Below are 16,913 nucleotides of genomic sequence, written 5' to 3'. Positions count from 1 at the left end.
TGTGCTACCCCAGTAAAAGGAATATCTAATGGCATGACTGCATGCTGGATCCTTAGTATTTTTTTAGCTCAGTCCCCATTGACACAAGGTAAGTGGCTCTCAAGGTTGTCTCAGCTAGATCTGCCTTTGTTGAGGAACCCCTGCACCCTTGTGACCATCCAGCACCTTCTCGGAGCTGGGGCACAATGCCAAGGCCAGGGCTCTTCCTGGGTGCAGCCTGGCAGGCTTCACTGGGCTTCCTGAAGCTTCGGGTAGCAGATGGTACTTCACCATCCTCACCGTCTGCTGGGCACACTATTTGGAAGTGGGCTAAGATCAAAGTAGGAACAATATCCTGGCCCCAACAAGTGGGCTCCAGTCCTGAGTGGATCAGCTAAAGTGGCCCAACTCCTTTGTATGCATTACCAACCACTAGGTGCACTTGTTGGGCTTCACCTGTATCTCCACTGAATTCACCTTCTTGTTTTCTGTCCACTGTTCCTCATGTCTGTGCCATTATCCTTTTCTTAATCAACTTTATTTTGGAACACTTTTAGATGGATATAAGCCTGTGTTCTTTTGGATCTTATTATATCAACTTTGGACTTAACCATCTCTCAGATTCATTGAGACTTGACAAAGACATTGAGCAGCAAAGGGCCTGGGACAGAGTAGGCTTAGATTCTGCTAGAGATCTACAAATTCACAGACAACAGGTGTTTCTCCAGGTGTTGACCTGGCATGTCTTGTAGGTCATGTTGTATTGGCACAGGGATGAGCAGCTTTAACACTGCACTGAACTGAAGCCAGCAGGTACCTTTTGGTCTCCCTGTGTCTGTGAAGCTGCTGGTGCTCTCATTATATCTGCTGTGACTGAATATTCACAGCCGCCTCCTGGAGGCATTCACCTACTGTGCCTCTCTAATTAGAGGGACCACATGATGCCAGTGGCAGACTGCTTTTTGGTCTGTAGTAGAAGCTTATTATGGAAAGTTTACTTAGAAAAAGCAACTTCCTGAGGTAACTTAGGTTAGGCATCCTGTTGACTCAAATAGGTGGTAGAAATATATTTTTGCCCTTAAAACAACCAGTGTGTATTTAAAGTACTCTTAAGGTTTTTAAGAATGGGCAGATACCATGATGGCAGGAAATGGTACTTCCTACTTTGGATGAATTCTGTGTGCTGTCACACTTCTCCTTTCCCTCAAGTATACCCTTTTAATTATCTCTCTGATAGCCCCTTTTCTCAAACTCCTCTGCATAACTGTTAGGATTGTTATAAACTCCTCAGAAGAACTTTTGTATTTTATGGTGCCATTTAGTATACAGTGGCCACTTGCAAGGTGAACTGGGCTGACTTTGATTCTGGTTCCATTGCAGCCCTCCTGTTTGCAGGGTGAAAGTTTGTGGCCAGAGATGTCATATTAGCTATGTCATACCTTCTCTGAGCTGTCTGTTCTCTCTCATTAATGCATTGCTATTCCCTACCCCTGATGAACACCAGAAACTTGGCAAAACTGATCCCGAAGTCACCAAAGGCCCCTGGCACAAAACACAAGGAGAACAAGCTGGCCATCTAGCCTGCTGTTATTTGGGAAGTGTACTTTTTAGAAAAATGTCTTTTCAGGGCACCTTGGTGGCTCAGTCATTTAAGCGTCTGACTAGATTTCAGCTCAGGTCATGATCTCATCGTTCATGAGTTGGAGCCCCACATCGGGCTCTGTGCTAAGAGCGCGGAGCCTGCTTAGGATTCTTTCACCCCCTCTCTCTGCCCTTCCCCTGCTCATGCTCTCTCTCCCTCAAAATAAATAAATAAACATTAAAAGGAAAAAAGGAAAGAAAGAAACGTCTTTTCCCCCAGTTGTGAGTTTTCTTGTAGGTGAGACACCCATAATTGGATGAGGGGTGTATGGCCAGGCTTTTGTCAGTCTTTCTCTAAGGGCGTGTTTCTGAGGGCTCTGTAGTGCAGGGTACATTCTACTTCATGCCTGGAAGTGGGCTGGACCTCAGCAGTGTGGTGCTCTAGGCTAGCAAGACCTTCATTAGAATGGTGTCTTCACGGGTGCCTGGGTGGCTCATGGCTCAGTCAGTTGAGCATCAGACTTAGGAGGTTATGATCCTGTGGTTTGGCAATTCAAGCCCTTCGTAGGGCTCACTGCTGTCAGTGCAGAGTCTGCTTCTGGCTCTCTGTCCCCCTCTCTCTGCCCCTCCCTCGTTTGCACTCTCTCCCTCTCAAAAATAAACAAACATTTAAAAAAGAAAAAAAAAGTACATTTAAAAAAAAAGAGTGGTGTCTTCATTACAGAAATGGAAGCCATTTTGCTATGAACAGTGACCAAAAAAACAAACAAACAAACAAACAAACAAAGATGAAAGCAAACATGCATTTCAGCTACCTATTTAGTGCACTCTTACTGGCTTTGGAGTAAATTTACAGTATGGTCATTGGGGCAGAGATGAGTCTAACCCCAATTAGAGAAAAACTAATTGTCAAAATAAAGCAAACAGAATCCCTGAAACTAATGCCTTTAGACAACCTTCTCTTTTTGCCTTGAGAAATCTCCTATGTTCTCCTATGTCTGTTTCAGACTACCATGGAGGTATCCTTCTCTTCTGTTTAACTTCAAGGATAGTCTTGAATTGACTTAACTAACCAAGTTCTTTCAAATTATTTTTAAAACCAGGTGGTACAGACAGCATTGTCAGAAACACAGGATCCTGAAGAGGTCTCAGTCACTGTCAAGGCCTTCATGACAGCTGATCTGCCTAATGAACTGATTGAGCTGCTGGAGAAGATTGTTCTGGATAACTCAGTCTTTAGTGAGCACAGGTGAGGGTATGCTGAGGGTAGCTGCTAACTCAGTCAGATTCAAGCACCTGCCTGATGTTCACTTTTCATTACAGTTTTGTCTCACCTTATCTGCCCAGCCTTATTGGCTGCTCCTCAGACATGTAGCCAGTCTTCTCACTGTGTTCTGTATCTTCAGACCTACCTGTATCTTCTAACCCAACCTAAATCCTGCTTTTTCCAGGACACTGTCCTTCCTCTTGCTGCTCTGGCCTGCATTGTTCTTTAACCTCACTGCTAAGAAAGGGAACTAATATTCATTAGGGGCTACTATGTCCCAAGTATGTTACACTCTTGAAATCATGAACAAAAGTTTGAAAGCAAATGTCAAGAAAATTAAATCTGGGCATGTATTAGGGAAGATTTGCTGGAGATGTAATGTAGAAGTATGATGAGTAGGAGCTTGGGTAGGAAGAACATTCTAGGCAGAAACAACAGCAAGGACAGACACCTTGGAAGTAATAAAATGTGCTTCAGTATGGTCACATCCAGCACTTATCTCCACTTTAAAATTCATTATCAGGGGTGTCTGGACGGCTCAGTTGGTTAAGCGTCCAAGTTCGGCTCAGGTCATGATCTCACAGTTCGTGAGTTCAAGCCCTGCGTAGGGCTCTGTGCTGACGGCTCAGAGCCTGGAGCCTGCTTTGGATTCTGTGTCTCCCTCTTTCTCTGTCCCTCCTCTGCTCATGCTCTCTCTCTCTCTCTCTCAAAAATAAGTAAACATTAAAAAAAAAAAAAAAGGAGGAAGAAGAGCCTGCCTTGTAGCAAGGCTTCAGAGAATTCTGAGATAACATTCCAAGAAATAATGAGCTAATAGTAAAAATATTGACAAAATGCATAAGGAAACAAGGTTCTATTAGTAAGAACTAGCAATAAAACAGGGTAGACTCAGATCTGCCTAAAGGGACTATGGGTATTGGAATTATCAGGCACAGAATATAACATTGAATGTAATGTGTTTAAGTACCAAAAACAATATCAAGAAGATTTTTTAAAATGCCAGATAACTTTGATAAATAAAAATAAATTTACATAGTTGGATTTGAAGTAAACTCTAAATGGGTTTAGTGGCATTAGAGAATAAACGAATGGAAAGATAGATGTGAAGAAATTGTAAGAATGTAGCCAAGACACACAGATGGAAAATGTGAGAGTTTAAGAGGTGCACAGGTTCAAGGAAGACCTAATCAGAGCCTCAGAGAGAACAGGGAATGAGACACTGTTTGGAGGGAAAATGATGGAGATTTTAACAGAACTGATAGTTTAGTTCTCAAATTCAGGAGACCAGCAAATCCCAAGGAGGATTAATTTTTTTAAGGGTTTTTTTTTAAAGTTATTGTTTTGAGAGAGAGTGTGTGAGCAGGGTAGGGGCAGAGAGGTAGGGAGAGAGAGAATCCCAAGCAGGCTCCATGCTGTCAGCACAGAGCCTAGTGTGTGGCTCAAATCCATGAACTGCAAGATCTTGACCTGAGCTGAAACCAAGAGCCGGAAGCTCGACCAACTGAGCCACCCAGGCACCCTAGGAGGATTAATTTTTTAAAACCACCGTTACACACATTATAGCAAAACTGTGGGACATCAAAAAACAAAAACAAGAACAAAAACTTTTTTAAGCACCCAGAGAGAAGATAGATTACCTATAAAGAAATATGAATTAGCAGACTTCTGAGCAGCTTCAGTAGAAGCCAAAGGATATGGGATGATATGGCTCAGGGTGTATAACATAAGGTTAATGAGAAGTTGGAGATAAAAAAATAAAGGTAGGCAAATGCAAACCTAAAAATTCTGGTATTATACTGACATTGTATGTTAATATACTATGACATTTTATGTTTATATGTATATACTATAAGGTCTTTATTTGTATCATACAAAATAGACTTTAAGGTAAAAACCATTGTTGAAGTAAAAAGAGCCAGTACAGTAGTCCCCCACTTACCTGTGATGTCACGTCCTATGGTTTCAGTGATCATGGTTAACCATGGTCCGTCTGAAAGCAGACAGTGTGTCAGAAATAGAGTAGTAGCTTAACACTGTGTCACAATGCCTACATCATTCACCTCACTTCATCTCATCACCTAGGCATTTTATCATCTTACTTCATCACAAGATGAAGGCTGAGTCCAGTACAATAAGATATTTTGAGAGCGAGAAACCGCATTCACTAACTTTCATTTATGATATAATTGTTCTATGTTATTATTAGTTATTGTTGTTAATCTCTTAGTGTGCCTGGGGTTTATAAAATAAAGTTTATCAGGGGCACCTGGGTAGCTCAGTTGATTAGGTGACCGACTTCGGTTCAGGTCATGATCTCACAGTTTGTGGGTTCGAGCCCTGCGTTGTGCTCTGTGCTGACAGCTCAGAGCCTGGAGCCTGCTTCGGATTCTGTGTCTCCCCCTTTCTCTGCCCCCTCCCCTGCTCATCTCTGTGTTTCTCAATAATAAATAAACATTAAAAAAATTTTTTTTAATGAAAAAAAAATAAAGTTTATCATAGGTATGTATGTGCAGGAAAAAATAACAAAAAATAGGATTTGGTACTGTTTGTGGTTTCAAACCCCTACGGGGGGATCTTAGAATGTAGTACCCACAGATGTGGGGGACTACTGTATAGAATGATGAAATACTCAGTTCACCAGAAAGATAATTCTGAACTTGTATATACCTAATAATAGAGCTTCAAAATATGTCAGGCAAAAAGTGACAAATCTGCAAGAAGACCCAGGCAAATTCACCATATGGGGAGATCTTAACATACCTCTCCAGGTAATTAATAGAACAATTAGCTTAAAAAATGAATATACGAGGGGTGCCTGGATAGCTCAGTCGTTAAGCATCTGACTCTTGATCTCAGCTCAGGTCTTGATCTCAGGATTGTGAGTTTGGGCCCTGTGTTGAGGGGCCAAGCTTTTTTAAAAAATGAGTATATTAAGAAGTATACATAAGGGGTTCCTGGGTGGCTCAGTTGGTTAATCATCCAACTCTTGATTTCGGCTCAGGTCAGGGCTCTGCTCTGGCAGTGTGGAGCCTGCTTGGGATTCTCTCTCCCATCTTTCTCTCTATCTCTACCCTGCTTGGTCTCTCTTTCAAAATAAATGAACTTGAAAAAAGGTTTTTTTAAGTATATATAAAAAATGAGTGTATTAAAAAGTATAGGGGCACCCGGGTGGCTCAGTCGGTTAAGCGTCCAACTTCAGCTCAGGTCATGATCTCGCAGTTTGTGAGTCCGAGCCCCGTGTCAGGCTCTGTGCCGACAGCTCAGAGCCTGGAGCCTGCTTCAGATTCTGTGTCTCCCTCTTTCTCTGCCCCTCCCCCACTCGTGCTCTTTCTCTGTCTCTCAATAATAAATAAACGTTAAAAAAATTGTTTTTTAAAAAGTATAAAGACAATACTAAATATATTTCTTAAAGTAAATAAAAACAATATAACTAGTGACAGTTAATGTGAATTATAAGCTTGGGGCACCTGGGTGACTCAGTTGGTTAAAGCATCTAATTTTTGCCCAGGTCATAATCTCACATGGCTCGAGTTTGAGCCATGCATTGGGCTTTCTGCTGTTAGCATAGAAGCTGCTTTGTATCCTCTGTCCCCCTCTCTCTCTGTCCCTCCCCTGCTCGTTCTCTCTCTCAAATAAGTAAACTTTTTTTCTAAATGTGAATTATTGGAGCGCCTGGGTGGCTCAGTGGGTTAAGCGTCTGACTTTGGCTTAGGTCATGATCTCATGGTTCATGGGTTCGAGCCCCATGTCAGGCTCTGCGCTGACAGCTCAGAGCCTGGAGCCTGAGCTCTGTGTCTCCCTCTCTCTCTGCCCCTCCCCTGCTTGTGCTCTGTCTCTGTCTCTCAAAAATAAATAAACATTAAAAAAAGATTTTTTAAAAAATCAAAAAATTAAAAATTAAAAATAAAATAAAAATATGAATTATAAGCTTACTGGAATGAATTTACATATATTCAACAAGTAGACATGGTTACTAAAGAAAATCAGAAGACAAATAAATGAAAGAGCAAACTTCTACAATCTGTCCACTCAACCATTATAAACAACTTGATGTAAATTCATGAATGATCACATCATCTTGAAAGACATTAGTTTTACCCACATCACTCAAATTCATTGCAATACCCTAAAACACTCTATTTGTTTACTTATGAAACTTGACAGGAAGATTTTAAATTTTAAATCAGGGGTGCCTGGATGGCTCAGTCAGTTAAGCATCCAACTCTTGGTTTCAGCTCAGTTCATGACCTCGCGTTTCCTGAGTTTGAGCCCTGTATCAGGCTCTGTGTTGACAGTGCGGAGCCTGCTTGGAATTCTCTATCTCCTTCTCTCTCTGCCCCTTCCTCTCTCTCTCTCTCTCTCTCTGTGTCTCTCACTCTCCCTCTCAAAATTAAATAAATAACATTTAAAATTTTTCAAAAAGAATAAATTTTAAATCAAAAAGATAAAAGGCCAAGAATAGTGAAGATGCTGCTAACACAAATAATAGATCACCCAAGATGTGAGAGTAGGTTTTGGGATGACAAGGTACTTACTCTGATCTAGAATAATTATAAAATTAAATTAAGACATGGTGGTTTGTGCAAGGAATAGAAAAACGGACCATAACAGTAGAGCAAAGAACCCTAAAATATGCCCACACATATGTAAAAAACTTAACTTGTAACATCTGGCTGTGCAGATGGAAGTAATAGACCTTTCAGTAAATAATGTTGGGACAATTGATTACCCATGTGGGTGAAAGTTAAAATTGGACCCCTATCCTATACTCTGTAAAGATTTAAATATAAAAGTTAAAACTATAATGTTTTTAGAGTTTACATTTAAAAGAATATATTTGTGAATGCTTAAGTCAGTTGCAAAAATATATAGACCATTTGTGAAAAACTTGCAAAATAGGACTATGTTAAACTTAAGAACTTTATCATACTAAGATGAGAAAAAGGGAAGCTACAAGCAGAGATGACATTTGCAACATACAGAACCAACAGAAACTAGCATACAAACAGAAACAGAACATACAATAAAAGAAAAACTCCTGATAATAACCTGATAGAAAACTCAGCAAAGCACTTGAATGGTCCTTCAGCAAGAGGAGAGATAGCCCCATGAGTCTAAGGCAGGACTGCAGCCTCATCAATCATCAAGGAAGCACAGTCTGGCCGCTGTGTACTGCCCCTTTCCTCCTGCAGAGCAGTGGGGATCTAGCTCTCCTAATCAGCCTTGATGAGAATGTCGAGCAGCTGGGCCTCTTATATGCCCTGTTGGGAATGTTTTGTTCCTCTTGGAAAGCAGTACGTGTTAGAAGGTGTTTCCACTCCTGGTTCTGAACCCTGAAGAAACTCAGCTCACATGTATCAGGAGACATGCAAGAATGCACAAAACAGCAGTTTCCAGTAGCAAAGATCTCAGAGCAGTCCAGACACCCATCAGTAAAAGGGCTGTGGTACTGTCGTACAGTGGAGTACCTTGTCACAGTGGAAATTAATGCTTATCCAACAGCATGGGTGAATCTTGGACCTAATTTTTAATACTTTTTTTCCCTTCTTCCCCCCTTCTTTTTAATTATTATACAGTAAAATTGGCCTTTTGTGAGGATGTACAGTACTAGGAATTTCACACATGCCTAGATTCATGTAAGTAACCACCATAGTTGGGGTACAGAACAGTTCCCTGACTCTGTGAAACTGACTTGTGCAAGCTGCCCTTTACATTTGTAGCTCCTGTACTCCTGACAGTCACCATCTGTCATTTATCACTATCATTCTAGTTTTGCCTTTCCAAGAATGTCATGTAAAAGGTATCACATACTGTGTAATCTTTTAAGACCTGGCTTCTTTCACACCTTTGAGATTTATCCAAGTTGTGTGCATCAATAGTTTGTTCTCTTTTATTGCTGAATAGTGCTCTGTTGTATGAGTGTACAACAGTTTGCATATCTGCTTGGATATGCAGATCAAAGGACATTTGGATTGCTTTCAGTTTGGGGTGCCTATGAATATAGCTGCTATAAACGTTTGTGACCAGATTTTTGTTTGAACATACCTAGCAGTTGCTGAACCATTTGTTATATGTATGTTTAACTGTTTAAGAAGCTGCTAAACTTTGTTTTCCAGAGTGGCTGTACCATTTTGCATTCCTACCAGCAGTGTGAGAGAATCCTAGTTGCTCTACATCTTCACTAGCACTTGGTATTAATGGTATTTTTAATTTTAGCCATTCTAATAAGTGTATAGCAGGATGTCATTGTGGTTTTAATTTGCATTTCCCTGATGGGTAATGATGTTAAACAACTTTTCTTGTGCTTACCTGCCATCCTATGGATGCATCCTATGGATGCTATCCTGCTATCCTCTTTGGTGAAGAGTCTCTAAATCTTTCACCTCTTTTTTATCTGGGTTATTTGGTTTTTCAGTGTTAAGTTTTGTTCTTTATTTTTTTTAATGTTTATTTATTTTCGAGAGAGACAGAGTGTAAGCAGGGAAGGGGCAGGGAGAGAGAGGGAAACAGAATCCAAAGCAGGCTCAGGCTCTGAGCTGTCAGCACAGAGCCTGACCTGGGGCTCGAACTCACGGACCACAAGATCGTGACCTGAGCTGAAGTCGGCTGCTTAACCGACTGAGCCACCCAGGTGCCCAAGTTTTGTTCTTTAAACAGTCTGAATTCAACCCCTTGGTTTTATATGGGATTTGCAAGTATATTTTCCCAGTGTGGAGCTTGTCTTTTTATTCTCCTAATAGCACCATTTGCAGATTAAAAGTTTGCATTTTGATCAAGTCCACATCATAAACTTTTCTCTTATGGATTGTGTTTTGGTGTTTAGAACTCTGTGCCTAATCATAGGTCAAAGATTCTTTCTGGATTCCTTCTAAAAGTTTTATAGTTTTACATTTTACCTTTAAATCTATGGTCCGGCATCCAACAATGTATGAAGTTAAGCTTGAGGTTCATTTTTTTACATGTGGATATCCAGTCATTCCAGCATTGTTTGTTGGGTCCTTTCTGCATTGAATTCCTTTTGCATCTTTGCCAAAAATCACTTGGCCGTGTAGTGTGATTCCTCCAACTTTATTCTTTTTTTTAATTTAAATTTTAGTTAACATACAGTGCAGTATTGGTTTCAGGAGTATAATTCAGTGATTCATCACTTACATATAAAACCCAGTGCTCCTCACAACAGGTGCCCTCCTTAGTACCCATCACCCTTCTAGCCTATCTCCCACCAACCTCCCTCCATCAACCCATAGTTTGTTCTCTATCATTAAGAGTCTCTTGTGGTTTGTTTCCCTCTCTTCTCTTTTCCCCCCACTTGCCATACGTTCATCTGTTTTGTTTCTTTGATTCCACATATGAGTGAAATCATATGGTATTTGTCTTTCTCTGATTCACTTATTTCACTTAGCATAATACATTCTAGCTCCATCCATATCATTGCAAGTAGCAAGATTTCATTCTTTTTGATGTCTGAGTAATATTCCTGTGTGTGTGTGTGTGTGTGTGTGCACACACGCACACACGCATGTGTATATAAAAGATATACGCATACACACACACACACACACACACACACACACACACACACACATAGTACATCTTCTTTATCCATTCGTCAGTGGACATTTGGGCTCTCTTCCTAGTTTGGCTCTTGTTTTGTTTTGTTTTGTTTTTTTATCAATTTTATTGTCAAATTGGTTTCCATACAACACCCAGGGCTCCTCCCAACAGGTGCCCCTCCTCAATGCCCATCACTCCACATCTGCTAGTTTGGCTATTGTTGATAATACTGCTATAAACATTGGGGTGCATGTACCCCTTTTGAATGTGTATTTTTGTATCCTTTGGGTACTTACCAACTGGTATAATTGCTAGATCATAATGTAATTATATTTTTAGTTTCTTGAAGAACCTCTATGCTATTCTCCAGAGTGCCTGCACCAGTTTGCATTCTCACCAACAGTGCAAGAGGGTTCCCCTTTTTCTACATCCTTGCCAACACCCGTTGTTTCTTGTGTTGTTAATTTTAGCCATTCTGACAGGTGTAAAGTAGTGTCTCATTGTGGTTTTAATTTGTGTTTCCCTGTTGATGAGTGATGTTGAGCATCTTTTCATGTGTCTGTTAGCCATCTGGATGTCTTCTTTAGAAAGGTGTCTATTCATGTCTTCTGCCCATTTTTTTAACTGGGTTATTTGTTTTTTGGGTGTTGAGTTTGATGAATTCTTTATAGATTTTGAATACTAACCTTTTATCAGATATGTCACTTCCTGATATCTCCTCCCATTTTGTAGGCTGCCTTTTAGTTTTGTTGATTGTTTCCTTCACTGTGCAGAAGCTTTTTAACTTGATAAAGTCCCAATAGTTCATGTTTGCTTTTGTTTCCCTTGCCTTCAGTGATGTGTCTAGTAATAAGTTGCTCTAGCCGAGGTCAAAGAGGTTGCTGCCTGTATTCTCCTCTAAGATTTTGATGGTTTCCTGTCTCACATTTAGGTCTTTCATCCATTTTGAATTTGTTTTTATCTACAGCATAAGAACGTGGTCCGGTTTCATTCTTCTGCATGTTGCCATCCAGTTTTCCCAACACCGTTTGTTGAAAAGACTGTCTTTTTTCCGTTGGATATTCTTTCCTGCTTTGTCAAAGACCCAACTTTATTCTTGTTCAAAATTCAGAATTAGCCTTGTCTGTTATTGACAGGGAAACCTGGAATTTTTATTGGAATTGCATGAGATCTGTAGAACAGTTTGGGGATGGACAGTTGCTATTTTTACTGTTTAGTGTGAATACAGTATGTCTCTCCATTAGATCTTTAACTTTTCTCATCAGCATTTTATATTTTTTAGTATCTAGATCATGTACATGTTTTATTAGATTTATACCTAAATATTTCATGCTTTGGGAGCTATTGTAAATAGGTACAGGGTTTTTTTTTTGTTTACAGTTGTACATTGCTGGTATATAGAACCCCAATTAATTTAATGGTTAACCTTGTATCCTGATATGTTGCTAAGCTTACTTATTTGTCCTAGAATTCTTTTTCTTTATAGATTCCTTGGAATTTTCTATCAATCATGTTGCCTGCAAATAGGGACAGTTGTATTTCTTCCTTTCTAATCTAGATGCTTTTTATTTATTTTGCTTGCCAAACTGCCTTGACTAGAGCCTCCAGTAGAATGTTGAATAAAAGAGGGGAGAGTGGATATCCTTGTCTTCTTCCTGATCCTAGGGGGAAGCATTTGGTCTCTCACTATTGAGAGCTGTGGATATTTTGTAGATGGCCTTCATCAGATTGAAGAAGTTTCCTTATATTTCTAGTTTGCTGAGAGTCTTTATCATTACTGGGTGTTGGATTTTGTCACATGCTTTTTCTGAATCAATTAATGATTATCATGCTATTTTTATTTTTATGATTCTTAATATGCATTACATTCATTTTTTCCCACATTTTTTAATAAGGCAAAAGAAAACAAGTTTTATAAGAATGTATTTAGTATGATTAAAGTTCAAAAACATGAAAAACCACCTATATTGTTTATATACACAATTTATATGGTAGAACTATAAAGAACCACAAAGAACTAATAGAGGCACAGTTCAGGAAAATAGGCATCTGTGAAGTGGGAGCAGAGGCAGCTCCTAGAGAACCCACAGCCGCCCTCCAGTGATTGGGGTGCTCTGATTTCTCCTAGCTGGTGCTTTCTCAAGACTTTGGACCACATATACTTCATAAATATTCTATTGTATCTATTCACCAATAATGTGTGTGTATTTTAAATATTTTTTTAAATTTATTTTTAACATGTATTCATTTTTGAGAAACAGAGACAGAGTGTGAATGGGGGAGGAGCAGAGAGAGAGGGAGACACAGAATTCGAAGGAGGCTCCAGGCTCTGAGCTGTCCAGAGCCTGACACGAGGCTCAAACTCACAAATTGCAAGATCATGACCTGAGCTGAAGTCGGACACTTAACCAACTGAGCCACACAGACACCCCTTAAATATTTTTAAATTGGAGGTCTTGGGCTGGTCAACCTTCGAAAGAGTGTTGTGTACAGCTTTCATTCCTGTGATACTGTGCTGACCACCCCTTCTCAGGAATCTCCAGAATTTGCTGATCCTGACTGCCATCAAGGCAGACCGCACGCGGGTCATGGAATACATCAGCCGCCTGGACAACTACGATGCCCCAGACATTGCGAACATCGCCGTTAGTAGCGCACTGTATGAGGAGGCCTTCACCATCTTTCGCAAGTTTGATGTGAATGCATCAGCAATCCAGGTGAGCTGCTGAGTGCTTTCATGTTAAACCCTAGGGCCTTCTGGTTGTCCAATATGTCTCTCAGATTCTTGTGCTCTTTTCTGCTCCTCAACAGTAACCCATCTTCCCAGCCTATTGGCTTCTTCTCTGTTAGGTGCTCCTGCTGTCTGGCAGTTATCCCCGCTTCCTGGTCATTCCCCTAGACTTGGGTACCTGATGCAAGGTTGTGTGGTCAGCCCTGGTGACTGAGGTGTTCTGATTGTCAGGGGCCCTCACACGTGACTGCTGCAGTCCTTCACCCTCTGCTGCCTCAACTCCCTAGAGCAGTCCTGCCAGCCCTCCTGCCCGTTTTCAACCCCACCAAGAGCCCTTCCCTTAACCCTCCTCCCTTTCCTCCCAGTCTGTTGGCCTTTTCTGGTTTTATTTCCAAATGGATTGTAAACCAGGACAGATCACTTTAGTTGCTGTCTTACCAAAATTCTCTATGTCCTTGCCTCTTCCCTTACCATTTTTCTGTATCTCCTTATGAAATCTCAGATCTATAAGCCCCCCTTTTTGGTTCATACATGGTCTGTGGCCTTGCTGTGAGATCAAAACTATATGGGGTGGGGAGGGGCAACTGCTGTACCCCAGCCCTCCAGACTGTCCTTCAAGCCTGTGTTCTCTTGTTTGTTTGTTTGTTTTTTCATTTAAGTGCAAGTTAGTTAACATATAGTGTAATAATAATTTCAGGAATAGAATTTAGTGGTTCATCACTTACATGTAACAACCCATGTTCATCCCAACAAGTGTCCTTCTTAATGCCCCTCACCCCTTTAGCCTTGTGCCCACCCAACACCCTACCAGCAACCCTCAGTTTGTTTTCTGTATTTAAGAATCTTACAGTCTGTCTCCCTCTCTGTTTTTATATTATTTTTGCTTCCCTTCGCTTTTGTTCATCTGTTTTGTATCTTAAATTCCATATGAGTAAAATCATATGATATTTGTCTTTCTCTGACTTATTTCACTTAGCATAATATACTCTAGCTTTACACACGCTGTTGCAAATGGCAAGATTTCATTTTTTTTGATCACCAAGTAATATTCCATTGTATGTATGTGTATACCACAACTTCTTTATCCATTCATCAGTCAATGGACATTTGGTCTCTTTCCCTACTTTGGCTATTGTCAGTAGTGCTGCTATAAACATTGGGGTGCATGTGCCCCTTTGAAACAGCATACCTGTATCCCTTGGATAAATACCTAGTGGTGCAGTTGGTGGGTTGTAGGGTAGTTCTATTTTTAATATTTTGAGGACTTCCGTACTTTTCTCCAGGGTGACTGCACCAGTTTGCATTCCCACCAGCAGTACAAAAGGTTATCTCTTTCTCTGCATCCTTGCCAACATCTGTCATTGCCTGAGTTGTTAATTTTAGCCATTCTGACGGTGTGAAGTGGTCTCTCATCGTGGTTTTGATTTCTATTTCTCTGTTGATGAGTGATGTTGAGCATCTTTTCACATGTCTGTTAGCCATCTGGATATCTTCTTTGGAAAGGTATCTATTCATATCTTTTACCCGTTTCTTCACTGAATTGTTTTTTGGGTGTTGAGTTTGATAAGTTATTTATAGATTTTGGATACTACCCCTTTATCTGATATGTCATTTGCAAATATCTTCTCCCATTGGGCCAGTTGCCTTTTAGTTTTGTTGATTGTTTCCTTTGCTCTGCTGAAGATTTTTATCTTAATGAGGTCCCAATAGTTCATTTTTGAAGCCTGTTTTCTGCCTGATGAGCTATCTCACTCCCTATAGTAGCTCTTTGAGCCTTTTTCCACCCTATATGCCCCATTGTACTATCTTACCAGGATCAGGAGGCAACTTCCATGTCCTCTTCCTGGCCCAAAAAGCTTAGCTTGGCTGTCCATTTCTTCATGCCTTTTCGTTGGAGTGTCTCTTCTCTGCATGGCATATTCCTCCTATATAATAGATCTTGTCCTTTCCCTCCATTCATCATCTAAGAAATACTTAATGCCCAGTTGCTTTGGACTGAATTGAAATGGTCATGCAGCTTTAGGCAAAATGTAGAACTGAACAAAAATCCATCTACTCCATGGAGCTGACTGTGTGTTGTGGAGAACGAGAACCCTCTTGTGTAACCCCTAGGTCCTGATTGAGCACATTGGAAACCTAGACCGAGCATACGAGTTTGCGGAGAGATGCAATGAACCTGCTGTGTGGAGTCAACTGGCCTGCGCCCAGCTCCAGAAAGACTTGGTGAAGGAAGCCATCGACTCCTACATCAGAGCTGACGACCCTTCCTCTTACTTGGAAGTCGTTCAGGCAGCCAGTAGGAGCAGTAAGTTAACCTCTCCCCAAGGCTCTGCTTCTCACTGGTGTGAAGCCTGGCAAGACAAGGATGTCACCCTCCCAGGAATCTGCACATATTATACATCTAGAGATACTGGAGACACTGCTGAATGAAAATTTTTCGAAAGAACCTGAAATAACTGTTAAATTCTGTTAATGACACTGGCTCTTCAGTTGAATGTTAACTAGATACTAGCTCTTTGGTTGACTAGACAGTTTAAGCACAATGGATAGCATTATCGTGGTAATCTTAAGGTCAGAAACTTAGACCCAGAGCTTCTTCTGGCCTTTCCAGTTGACTGTGGTGCTCACTTCTCCAGGGGCTGGAATAAGCATCCTGTTTCCTGGTGAGGTCTTTACTTGGTGAAATGGAAGTTCCCATCCTCAGGGTCAGCCCCCATGTGGTTCTGCCCTTTCTGTTTCTCCCACCTGGGATGGAGTTCTACTTATCAGGCAAACAAAGATGTTTACACGTCTTAGCTGAGGACAGAATGGGATGAATTGAGCCTCCTGTTTAAATTTAGCAGCTCTGAATTAACCTATTTTTGTTTTCTGTCTTTAGACAATTGGGAAGATCTGGTGAAATTCCTACAGATGGCCAGGAAAAAGGGCCGTGAATCCTATATAGAGACTGAACTTATTTTTGCCCTGGCTAAAACTGGTCGCCTGTCTGAGTTAGAAGATTGTATTAATGGACCCAACAATGCCCACATCCAACAGGTAGGTCATGCCCTGGGGACCATGAACTGCTGCACATAGGTTCAGGCATTTCTCCCTAGAGTGGCTCAAATATGCCACACAGTGAATTAAGTCCTTTATTACTGTCACTGGTATGGGAGTTAAGGCCACTGGCTGTGCACATCAGAATGATTCTCCTAGAGAAGAAAGTGTCAGGACTATGTGCCAGTGTTCTAGCTATTATTGCTGGAGAGCAAATTGAACTGAGCAATTGGCCAGGTAAAACAGATATGTTGGAAATTAATAGCTTTTCCATATGTCAGCAATTATCAAATAACATAATGGGAAAAATATTTTTTAAAGTCTATTTATTTTAAGAGAGAGAGAGAGCACAAGTCAGGGAGGGGCAGAGAGGGAGAATCCCAATCAGGCACTGACAGTGCAGAGCCTGATGTGGGGGTCGAATTCACAAACCGTGAGATCATGACCTGAACGAAAGTTGGCCATTTAACCAACTGAGCCACGCAGGCACCCCAAAGATATTTTTAAAAAATTTTTTAGGGGCGCCTGGGTGGTTCAGTCGGTTAAGCGTCCGACTTCGGCTCAGGTCACGATCTCGCGGTCCGTGGGTTCAAGCCCCGCGTCGGGCTCTGGGCTGATGGCTCAGAGCCTGGAGCCTGCTTCCGATTCTGTGTCTCCCTCTCTCTCTGACCCTCCCCTGTTCATGCTCTGTCTCTCTCTGTCTCAAAACTAAATAAACTTAAAAAAAAATTTTTTTTTTAAATTTTTTTTAATGTTTATTTTTTT

The 16,913-nt window shown here is 40.8% G+C and overlaps 1 protein-coding gene across 3 annotated transcripts in view; it reads left to right on the top strand.

Annotated features, from left to right (window-relative positions):
* Nucleotides 1–16,913, top strand: part of CLTCL1 (clathrin heavy chain like 1) — a 104,156-nt gene that overhangs the window by 63,834 nt on the left and 23,409 nt on the right. For all 3 annotated transcript variants that reach the window (XM_040465115.1, XM_040465116.1, XM_040465117.1), the window contains exons 19-22: nucleotides 2,664–2,809; nucleotides 12,915–13,098; nucleotides 15,225–15,417; nucleotides 15,991–16,148. In XM_040465115.1, the coding sequence (XP_040321049.1) occupies nucleotides 2,664–2,809; nucleotides 12,915–13,098; nucleotides 15,225–15,417; nucleotides 15,991–16,148 (681 nt within the window). The remainder of the gene's footprint in view (nucleotides 1–2,663; nucleotides 2,810–12,914; nucleotides 13,099–15,224; nucleotides 15,418–15,990; nucleotides 16,149–16,913) is intronic.

The sequence above is a fragment of the Herpailurus yagouaroundi genome, unplaced genomic scaffold (assembly GCF_014898765.1).
Source record: "Herpailurus yagouaroundi ecotype Mexico unplaced genomic scaffold, PumYag 545, whole genome shotgun sequence".
Taxonomy (NCBI): Eukaryota; Metazoa; Chordata; class Mammalia; order Carnivora; family Felidae; genus Herpailurus; species Herpailurus yagouaroundi.
This window is presented reverse-complemented; position numbering and strand designations above follow the sequence as displayed.